At 39.1% G+C, this 12,253-nt stretch overlaps 1 protein-coding gene across 1 annotated transcript; it reads left to right on the forward strand.

The window, feature by feature from the left end:
- Positions 1 to 191: 191 nt before the first annotated feature.
- On the forward strand, positions 192 to 9,941 carry LOC135472622 (proline-rich protein PRCC-like). The gene is made up of 7 exons (XM_064752219.1): positions 192 to 511; positions 2,257 to 2,435; positions 3,512 to 3,565; positions 6,015 to 6,695; positions 8,214 to 8,267; positions 8,668 to 8,868; positions 9,806 to 9,941. Exons 1-7 carry the CDS (start codon positions 250 to 252, stop codon positions 9,890 to 9,892), a joined length of 1,518 nt encoding a protein of 505 aa, XP_064608289.1. The 5' UTR covers positions 192 to 249; the 3' UTR covers positions 9,893 to 9,941.
- Positions 9,942 to 12,253: the final 2,312 nt, after the last annotated feature.

Genomic DNA, 12,253 nt, shown 5'->3' on the forward strand with positions numbered 1-12,253 from the left:
AAAATTCAAAAATATGAAATTGCTGGAAAAAGTGCTTTTCTTTCTCATGCAACAAAATTTGCCTTCAAATTAATCCGAAAAAATGTTTTTTTGGTTATAAGAGTAAATGTTTGTACTCAAGTGTTCTCAAATCTTCTTCCGTTTATGACCAGAATCGGAAACTTTACTACTGCACCGCTGGCAATGTTTTCGTGCAGATAGCTAGTGTTTTGAAAGCAATTATCTTATAATTTCTAACTCTAGCCAAAAATGTCTCTTGTTGCGTATGGAGCTAGTGACGACAGCGAAGCTAGTGACACAGACGACGGAGCCACGGGTTTAAATGAGAACCTTGCTCCACAATCTAAATCAGAAGACGTGGGTAACAACAACAACAACGCTGTCGCTGACAAGCCTCAAGCCGTAGAAACAGCAAGTGCTGTGGATTTGTCAACCCAGTCGAATGTGTCCTCCCAAGAACCGCTGAATGGTGCAATATCAGACGAGGAAGAAACTTCAAACTTTCTTAAAGGTGATTATGAACGGTGTTACACACCTTGTCACGGGTCACGACTGGGTTAAGTCCTAGGCCGAAAAGACTAGCCCCAGGTGTCCACTTCAACTCCTCTCTTTATATCAGGCTGGAGTATTGTAGCCATTGGGGGAATCAATGGTAAACCATACACTGATTCACGCCATGTCCGATAAATCCTTTCCAAACAATGGCTGCAGACCAGTATTGTATCTGTTTTGGCTCTTACCTCTCAACTCTCCGCACACGCAACATCTCACATATATTCCACTTGGTAAGGACACACGAGACCCAAATTCACCTCGCTGCACCCATTTTGCCTTCACTGCAGTTTTGGGCCTTGAAAAAATTATTGTTCCTAGATGGTGCATGTGCGTTAAACCTGAAAAGACAAGCCTATTGGCCGCCTTGTATAGGAATGGTTTGCCGTGTTGTACCTTTACGAAATGGAATATACCTGGGATGTTGTGTGTGTGGGCAAGCTGAGAGACATTGTTTGCAGAGACTTATGTGTCATATCTTTCATCTGTCGAATTATCGTACGCACAACGTCTATCGTTATTTCCCAGGCTGCAAGATTCCTTGATGATGTTCAAAGAAAAAGGCTGTACTGACAGCCTGGACATTTTTCACAAAGGCAGGTAACTGCATCAGGTTTTTAAATGGAGCAAGCTCTGATGTTGATTTGGGGCCATCCTTGGCCCAACAAAATGTTGGCAGGCCTAACAATCTACAGTATGAAAAACCTCATAAAAAGAAACATCTATGGAGCCATGTGTCCATAGCACACACAGCCAAGCACCTCCAGCTCTTTACACAAACACTGAATACAGCATCAAAACTCAACAACAGTAACACATCCACCCGAAGTTCTTGAAACCTACAACAGAATAGGGGGCCATGGGGGTTAGCGTGCCAGCTCGGCGCAATGACTCCGGAGCCTCTCACCAATGCGGTCGCTGTGAGCTCAAGTCCAGCTCATGCTAGCTCCCTCTCTGGCCATACATGGGAAGGTCTGGCAGAAATCTGTGGATGGTTGAGGGTTTCCCCCGGGCTCTGCCCGGTTTCCTCCCACCATAATGCTGATGGCCGTTAATAATAAGTGAAATATTCTTGAGTACGACATAAAACACCAATCAAATAAATGAGTAAATAAATACAACAGAACATTAGCAACAGCGAACCAGAAATAAGCTGTTATGGCACAGTGTGTAGTAAGGCCTGACTGTTGATACAACTGACCAGTTCTCAAACAGTTACATAGCATAGGTATACATTTCAAAACTCTCCTGAACCAACTGCGCATTTTCATATCAACACTAGAGCACGCCATCAGTGACCATGTGCTTAGTATAACAGTTCGTAAAGAGAATACACGCTGCGCTTATAACAGATACATATATTACACTGCCAAGACCCATGTTGTCCATGTGATATCATACTTCCCCAAGTAAGTGGCGACAACGCTTTGGTGGCATGGACTAGCCCTCCTACAAGAAGTCACAGTATATGTACATATACACACTCCTTAAGACGACCCCTTGTTATATGACTGAAAAATTGTTAAGTACAACGTAAAACCCAAAGCATACATGTATACTTTTTCAAAAATGTCAGGAACCTATTAATATTATTTGTAGGGTTACACTTTTGTAACTATAAGGCTACACATCTCAGTTGTTGAAGGAAGTTATAATTTTCTTCTAATTCTGCCTTTAAGACCTAAATTGTTGTTTGTGTTTTAGCATTGCCAGCTCCTAAAGCACAGCATGCCATAAGCTCTGTGCTGGATGTGACTGAAGATGATGAACTGGAAGACATTGTCAAGCCCAAACCATCACAGTTAGCTGATGTTGTAAAGCCTGTCAAAAAACAGGCAAAAGGGAGACAACCTGTGAAAATCAGCATACCTGCTTTGTCCAAGGTAATTATGCTGTCAGAGCTTATGTCTTGAACTTCTCTGGGATTTTGGTGTCTGCTTGCTTTTTGGTTATGTTTATTACCACTATATCTCTCATATAAGTGAAATATTCTTGAGTACGGCGTAAAACTCCAGTCAAATAAATAAATAAATCAGGCGGAAAATATGGCAAGTGGTGTCTTACACAGACCAAAACCAGTTATTAATATTGCAGAATTTTTGAAGATTTCATGTCGTACAACATAACATAATAACATACATATATCATTTCCTTATCAACTTTGTGAAATCTTGGTGAAATCTTGGTGGTACATGTTTTATTATGTGCAGTAAACACTGTTTTTGTCCACTGTTTCTTAGAGACCCGAGTTGTTGTAGGCCTACATGTTTCTTGTGTGGAATATATTGTCCTTATATTGTATTGTCCTTACTACGCAAACTTTTTTTTTTTTCGGTAAAAATACAAATTAGAATCAATCTGTCAATGCTTCCTTTATCTCACCCAAATTTAACAACTGCAATTTACTTGAGAGGAGACAATTTGAATAAAATTTTCAAGGTTAGATAATATATCATTATTTGTGTAATCGAATGTCCTCCCTTTATGTCACTCTCTCGTTTAAAAGGTGCGTTTTTAGGAGTAAACTGTTGGTTAGGTGGGACCTCTGAAAATGTTTAATGTCAAGTTTTGAAGTTTAAGCGTCATAAGCTAATTGAAGACTTAGATTTAGGACAGTTTAGACAGCAGGTCCATTCTCATATCATTGAACAAAATCAGCCCCTGAGTTTACCTGGTTATTAATTTCAGTCTTATTTATTTTTATTCTTATTCTTACGTGTGTTTTTATTTATATATTTACTTGATTGGTGTTTTATGCCATACTCAGGAAAAGTTCACTTATGCGGCAGCCAACATTATGGTGGAAAGATACCTGGCAGAGCCCAGGGGAAACCCACAACCATCGAGAGTTTGCTCTCAGACCTTCACAAGTATGAATTGTGTCACTGTTAACATATCGTCAAAACATCAAGCTCGTAATCATGTACAAAACATATGAACAAATATGATTCTTTTTTAGGACTTGGATGAAGATGAAGAGCCCAAAAAGAAAAAAATGAAGCCATCATCTCATGTAAGTAGTTCATTTTCACCCAGAAAATAATGCCGGAATTTCAAGAAATGACCTGGCTATTTTTGTCCCATCAGCAGTATGTTTTCATCACGTTTGTTAGTTTGTCCTTCTGATCTCAATGTTAAACAAATAGCTTCAGATAAAGATTGCACCAATATCCATTTTGATATGAAGGTACATGTTGAGGTAGCCTAGGATGCTAATTAAATGAAAAGCATCCAGATTTAATTAATTATTTTGAGACAAAATAGGCATGATAGAAATTATTGGCAAAACAACAACATAGGCTACATGGATCGGCTGTTTGGTCTCTTTCACTATCACCGGTATTGCCTGATAGCATAGTGACTTTACCCTGCCTGTTTGTGTCACTGAAAGTGCATCAATCTCTGTTCATAGCATTACTTATTACTGTTGTATAATGTTATGACAAAGAATAAATCGGAGCCGAACTTACATGCATTTGCTGAGAAACAAGGAAATACACACTAATAAGGGACAATCAGTGATTGGCTGAAAATACCCTGGTGGAAGTATGCGGGCTGCAGTGAGTAGATTTCTGAAGACTTTTATATACGCAGTAAAGCAAGAGTGATTACGAAGCCTATAGCAAGTACCCACCTTGCTGATAGGAAGATGAGTCACAATAAAAGTCTTCGAATAATGATTTTATTGTTGGTGTTTAGATTCGTATTGAAATGAAGATAGTAGGTTCCTATTTTAAAGGTCAACACAGCACCTGGTGAACACATATTTCAATCGAAAGCAGGATAGTCAAGCTTTCTAAAAAGTGTTATACTTTATTATTTTAATGAGACTTCACTGCATAACATAACAAAATGACAGTACTGAACAATTGGCTGGTGTGAATCGAGGCAGCCATCTTGAGAATTTTTTCCAATCAAACACGTTGCTATCAGACTGCGCTGCCTAAGCTGTGACGTGGCCTTTACTCATTCACTCCATGAAGTGACGTATGATAACACAGAACTACTGCATCAAATATCATTTTGAGCTCGCTTAAAAACAATTTATTTACGTGTCGCTGGAGGGTCATTTCACACAGTGTTGTGGGACAGATCTTATCATTTACGGACCAACACAGAAGTAAAATCAGTTGATTTACAAGCCGTGCAATATTCAGCAACGGTATCACAGTTTATGTGAGACAGCAGCATACCGCCTCAAACCAAACTGCTTTCATCTCCCGAGTAGATCATAGACCTACTTAGGCGCTGATTTTTTTACCCTTTTTTTTCTCTGAATTTATTAGAACTGAAGAATTTAAATTTTACCCTTTGTCTTTCTCGCATACAAGGGATATTTTTTTCTGTTTTCTTCTATGAAATACTGTAAATTTATTGAAACACCTTGTTTACATCATGGTGCTTTCTCTGACGTTCGCGATAACTAGGTCAGCACTGCTCTGATCTTTGAAGCCACCACATCAAAACTGAAGCATAAAATCTAGCAACAATCGAATGTCTAGATCAGCCTCATTGGTGCTTAGATTTATTTCCATTTGTGTCAGAATTGAGCACGAATCCAGTTGTGCAACAGTCCTATTGTAATTTTGTAAACATTTAATAGGGGTCAGAATTATCGGTACCTGCACAACCCCTCCAAAGACTACGACATGAACCAGGAATGCCCAGGCCATGCATCTGCAGGCTGCTTGTAAACTCTGTAAACGAAATATTAGGCCTTTGATTAGTATATATGATCATTTTAAGCAGTGGAAGAAATATCCTTCCAGTATGTCCAATTTCTGAGAAAGCTAGTTATCACTTGGTCCTTCATCGCCTACAACTTTAATCTGCTCTAGGCTATTGCTTAGACTATTGTATGGGAAATACCTTCGACTTTAGAGAGCTAGAGTAAAAGTGACGTCACCTTCATGTCGATAATGGAGACCCACTGAAGCTGTTACAGGACAAAGTTTCACTAAACTCTTACTAGGTTGAAAAAAAATCTAAAAAAATATTTAATGCCAGTTTAAGATACTTTGAATGGTAGTCTTTTAGTGGACATAAACATTAGTCAGGTGCTAGTCAGGTGATTTCACTTTAATAAATCCATTTTCCTCCCATCATAATGCTGGCCACCAGAAATAATCTTGAGCACATCATAAAATACAAAACAAATAAAAATAAAATAAAATAAATTTTTTAATGACCTAAGGCTGTTCTGATGGAATGTTTGGTTTTCAGCATGTCCATGGAAATTGACAAGAAATCAAAATTTTAAGTGATATAATAGTAGTCATTCCATTTAGCACAGGATTTGGATAAATTTAGTCTCAAATATTGTCTCCGAACATAAACATTTGTAATTTTTTAAGTCACACTTGTACCAATTTTTTTTTCTTTATTGTATGGTATCAATATGCTATTGTGTTATTTAGGCTGTGTTATATTGTAAGCTTGTTATACATATCTCTCTCAATCAGGGAAGTGGACTGACATCTTTACTGCCTGCTCCCAAGAACTTGAATTTAAAAGAGACCAATAGGATACTGTTACCCCATGCACTAAAGAAAACACCTCAGTCCAGTACAAGTTCAAGAGAGAAGGCAACAGGGAAATCGCGGCCAACAGTTCCAAGTGCTAAATCCGTACAGCTTGTGAGGGGAGTGCCAGACAGTGATAGTGATGAGGACATCGACACTGAAGGAGGCAGTTTCTTCTCTCTGGGGGATAAGACTGCGTCATCGTCAATCAGCACCCTCCATCTAAAAGAGAGCAACTCCTCTGTGAGACTACCCTCCATTCTTGGAAGTAGCATACCAACGTCAACACCGGGATATTCAGCAGATCACAAACTAGACTCTGCTCATGGGCCTCAGTTGCCTGTCACAACACAGTATGCAGCCCTGCAGTCTTCACAACCCCCTCAGTCAGTGACTCTACCTGTAACGGCAAATCTTCATAATCACAGGACTGACAATAATAGCCCTGAGGACTTACCCTTGTCGTTCAGGACACAGGCCAGTGGAAATGCCTCCCTCAGTTTCAAATCTGGACCCTCTGTTGTCTCAGCACATTCAATGTCTTACAGTTATCATCAACCCCAAGCTAGTAATGTGGGTTACCAAGGTGATGGATACCATGGTTATCCAGAGGCAGGGGAGGTAAGCAGCATTTGTCATCATCAGGTTTAGATTGTGGGTGAGTGTATAGTGTTTGGTTGTCAGTTACACAGATAAAGGGCGTGTAGGCATAAGTATGCTTAAAAAATTAGATGATGCACTTCTAAAATTAATACAGAGCGTAGTGTATACACATGAAGATTTGTGTATATGCCTAAGTTCCTGAAAGTTAGCGTACATGCGGGATTTAAAGCAGACAGTCTTGTCAAAATCAAAAGTAAATCTTGACAACTTTTCTTCCAACAATAACATGGGGTGCATACTGGTATGTGTACAACACATGTGGCAAAGTTTGTCAGTATCTTGCCAAACACTGGTGGTTTTCCTTGGCTCTCTGGTTTTCTCAACCCCTAACATGCCTAAAACTGACCAGAATTGTACTATGTAATACGTAAAAATTCTAAAGTGTGGCATTAAGCAACAATGAAATCCATCAGCGTAACGCTTTGTCAGGTTTGTGAGGTACAGTGAGTTGTGGTAGGCTCCAGACCCTGATGACTGTCTTACAAACAATTGTTGAGTACTGTGTTAACGCTGTGTTAGCTTTTGAGGAGTGAAGTACAGTTCAAGTACCTTATTCTATTGTTTCCTGAAAATGTGGAGACATTAGTACTAATTAGTACTAATATTAGTTAATATCACTTGACTAACCATGTAGTCAGATGAGTGTATTAGCTGAATAGAGAGTCTGACACTGGTAGTAAATGCAAAAGTGATGATGAGGGGGAAAAAAGGAATTTTTTTCTTGAGCTTTTAGGACTACTAATATTAGTTAATATCACTGGACTAACCATGTAGTCAGATGAGTATGTATTAGCTGAATAGAGAGTCTGACACTGGTAGTAAATGTAATAGTGATGATGAGGGGGAAAAAAGGAATTTTTTTCTTGAGCTTTTAGGACTACTAATATTAGTTAATATCACTGGACTAACCATGTAGTCAGATGAGTATGTATTAGCTGAATAGAGAGTCTGACACTGGTAGTAAATGCAATAGTGATGATGAGGGGGAAAAAAGGAATTTTTTTCTTGAGCTTTTAGGACTACTAATATTAGTTAATATCACTGGACTAACCATGTAGTCAGATGAGTATGTATTAGCTGAATAGAGAGTCTGACACTGGTAGTAAATGCAATAGTGATGATGAGGGGGAAAAAAGGAATTTTTTTCTTGAGCTATTAGGACTTGGTCATTAATATAAAGACTGAGGTGCCATCATCAGGAGTTTCAACATTTAACCGCAGCCAGTTCCTCTGTCAGAGACAGCTGGCTTACATGAACCACAGTATCTTGTCAAATTTGACAGACTTTGTCCTTTTGACACTCCTTCTTCTGCTTTTCCTGAGCATACATATATCAGTATGAAACAAATTTGAACAATGAGAAATGAAGGTAAAAGCTTGTCATATGATGATTGCATTTTAAGATGACTGTTTTAACCCTTTTTCTTGTTGGGCTGATCAGTCATTTTTGCTAATGCAAGTGTTTGTGACTTTTAGAGCTATTCTGGAGCTTCAGAGGCTGATATGGAGAAGTATTTGCAAGATGAAGAGGTGAGTAAAATTACTTGTTCATGAAAATTGACCATTGTCTGCATGAACTTCATGTGCATTATTTCAGCAAGTGAAGATAAAGGTTGAACCATCCCTTAAAATATACTTTATTGGTTTTTTCCTCACCCTATCAACAAAATAGGGTTGGATGGTTGGGAATTATTTTTGTTTTTTTCTTTTTTTTCATTGTAGCTATTGACTAAAAAAACTGACATCATGGGAAAAAGTTAAATAAAAAACTTAAAAATTGCCTTTTTAGAGGGTCAGTGAGGTTAAGCTCAAGAAATGCATTTTTAATGATGACTATGTTTTCGCAAAACTTGATTTTGTACTGCTAAGTATGACGCTGTTGTATTTTATCGCCTTCTCATTTAAAAAATTATTTGTTTTGGTTTTTCAGTTCCTGAAATTACAAGGGAAGAAGGCTCGTGGTAGGGAACAGGTGAACTTTATTGATATTGATACAAATGAATTCACGGGAACACAAGATCTGATGAAAACCCTCACAGTGGAGCAGGAGCATACCTCCCACAGGAAAAAGGACAACCAGCCGTCTGGGCGACAGAGACACAAACATCAGATTACCTACCTGGCATTTCAGGTGAGAAGGTTTGAACACTACCAGAGATCGAGCAGGTTGTCTCCTGTTTCTCTCTGTGATTCAGGGCCCTTGATCAGGGACGTAATGGTTAGAGAGTCAGTTTTAGTCAGGGAGACCGGGGATCAATCCTAGGTCAGGTCCACAGGCGCTCAAATCCCGTCCATAAACCCCACGTGTTGCCACATATCAGCCTTCTACATATATATATATATATGAAATGACTTTCCAAAGGCACCATGCATTGTCACCGAAAGTCAAGAAATAAAGCCTTCAACCTCCAGATTTTTTAAATCATTTCAGAACCTGAAGCTTTTATGTACCTAAACCACCATTAGTATTTCCAAATCAATTGTATTTTGTCCCAATGTCACTTATATGTGCCGCCTGAGCCCATAAGACATCGCCGATGTCCACACGCCATCTTACTCTACTATAGATATCCTATAAGTTGTCTTCCTTGTAGAGGGAAATAACCAATGGAGACAAATTCTTGTCTGAGCAAATTTCTTGTCTAAACGATTGATTTAGACGTAATCAATCCATTCTAGAAATAAATTTCTTCTAAACGTATTGTATCAGATAGGAGCCATATATTTAGAGCATTGTTTGTTGGTAAATGTAGTTACATGGATTTATTTATTTATTTATTTGATTTGTGTTTTACGCCGTACTCAAGAATATTTCACTTCTACAACGGCGGTCAGCATTATGGTGGGTGGAAACCTACGACCATCCGCAGGTTGCTGACGGACCTTCCCACTGTAGGTACATGGATGGTCACTTGTAAATGAAGTAGATTTCGGGTGGCAGTTTTAATTTTTAGCGCTGGTTTAGTTAGTGTTAGTTTTGTGCATCACTCACACATCACCAGTGCGATTAACTATGTTCTTTCAGGCAGTCATGAATTAAAACTAATGAAGAATATTTCTGTTTTCAGGCGAAGGAACGCGAGTTAACACTGAAAAACCAGTGGGCACAAAATCGACAAACCAAGCGACAGACGCAGTCAAAATATGGTTTCTAAGTGTTCTTGAGGAGAGTTGATACAGGATTACTGACTGAAATCACCAATACAGTTACTTATACCGATAGCCCAATTGTTTCAGATTTGGTTTTTGCTACCCCTGAATAAAAGGTGGCATGTAAATTCACTTTACCTGATATGCAGCAAGAGCATGTGACTCTAGGGTATGGTTAATGGCAAGATTGAATAATGTTCCAACTGGTTCAGTTGCAGCTTCATTCGCTCAGTCACCACGATCGCTCACCCACCACGATCGCTCAGTCACCACGATCGCTCACCACCACGATATGGCTGCTATATAGGCAAAGTGACAATCAACCATAATCACTCATTCATTCACTTGTTCATCCATGTATTTATTATATCTGATTTCTCAAAGCACTGCCCAATTTTCGAAGCGCTTAATGTTGACTTCTTTTGTATAAATGTTCATGTCCTGTAAGATTAAATATTCCTATATTTAGATATGATGCAGTGATTGACAACAGATGATGAATCATTTCATTACAAAGGTATAAAAGATATAAGACAGCTTTAGCACAAACTTACTGCAGTTGATAAATTTACTTTTAACATGTAGTAGTCTTTGAAATCATGAATGGTGATAAAATTCGGTTCATGTTGTTTTTAGACATTTATTTTGTCTAATTGGTCATTCTTATTACTATGAACAGACACTTTGTAGAAATAGAAAACAGCTTTCACAAAGTGAAATAAATCAGGTACTCAATTTTTGTAAGCAATTTTTATTTCAAAAAATCATGATTGAGTCTTTTTTTTTTGGCACATTAACAAAGTGGCATTGCTTTTGCATGTGTTCTAGATTGTCTAAGTTATAGATTGTCTCATCATGATTGGCCACTAGCAGTAACAACATTTACTTGACCTTAGAATGTGAACAGATGTTCATTGCAATGGTAACTTTGATATGTATATGAATATGTGAGTACAGCTATGCTGCCATATAGCCTTTGTATTACATTATGTTTGATATTTGAATTTGCCAACACCACCAGTAACTGCATCTGGCTGACATTTAGTCCAACACAGACCAACAAATGAATCACTGAATTAATGGCTATAAATGCAAAGATATCAGTCAAGAAGACAAACTTGTCTTATGCTATTTGCATCCGTAGTAATCAGTTTTAAGACAAATTGAAACGACTGTCATAACTGGTTGTGTTGGAATGCTAATCATGCAGTTTTCAAAAATGAAACAAAGTTTATTACTGAGACAGATTAAAACTGGATTTGAACCCATGCACTGTGGCTAACTTGCACCGTCAGACATTAATGTTTCCATTATCCAGTCAGCTACCTCCTCCATCCCACAGTCAGCTGGCAGTCTGCCAATAGCGTCGCTGACCACTTTTAGAGCGTCCTTACTGACGATATACTCCAGGTTATTGTTGCTGTTTTGTATTAAAGCAGCTATGACATAAAGGCCAGACATGTTGACGATGTCTGAGCTAGGGTGATGACGTAAAGCTGAGAGAACCATGTCCAGTGTTGTTTCCTGTTCCTGTTGAGGTAACTCTATTTGTTCATCACGGGCAACCGCTGAGAGGACACAGAAACACCCTTCTTGGACTCCTGCAGATAAAGAATGTGTAGCCATTGCGCTTAACATCGCTTCCATGCCTCTGTTGTCGACGATTACGGACAAGTTTGCGGTACATCTGAGCACGAGGTTTCCTAAAGCCCTGCAGCCGCTTGATTGAAGGGCCACACAAGAAGGATATCCGATCATGGCTAGTATGATGAACTTAGCAGAAGATATTGTTGCCATGTATCCTGCGAGTCTTTCGTCAACAGCGAAGTTGCACAAGGCAGCACAGGCTTCTGTTTGGAGCTTATTGTCCTCGGGATGTCCCTTCATTGCCGTGACGATGCCATCGACAGTTCGGGGAGCGTAATCGCAGATAAAACGCTGGGTTTCTTCGCACACCAAATTTTTGTGAGCGGCAATGACGGCCCTCTGGAGATCAGCATTATGGGGAAAACTAAGCATTGTTTCATTGAGCAAACGAGGTCCGTTTGATTGGCAGATATCGAATCGGTTCTCTGGGAGAAGAGCTAGGTTACATAGAGCGTTGCAGGAGTTCTCCAGAACGTCAGGTCGACTGGTGAACCTGGACAACGTATCCAGGACGATTGGAATGCCCTCGTGGTCTCTTATTTTCCTTCTGTTCTGATCACAGCTAGTCAGATTGCTAATCAAGCTGAGGGAATTGGAGACTATTTCGTGGTCGTCCCTGGTGTGATTTTATGGCTAACAGGATTCCCGCAGTACACTTTTGGACGATTTCACTTCGAAGTGTTTCGTTTGAAAAAGACAGATTTAGAAGAGCACTTATT

This window comes from Liolophura sinensis, chromosome 8 (genome assembly GCF_032854445.1).
Source record: "Liolophura sinensis isolate JHLJ2023 chromosome 8, CUHK_Ljap_v2, whole genome shotgun sequence".
Lineage (NCBI taxonomy): Eukaryota > Metazoa > Mollusca > Polyplacophora > Chitonida > Chitonidae > Liolophura > Liolophura sinensis.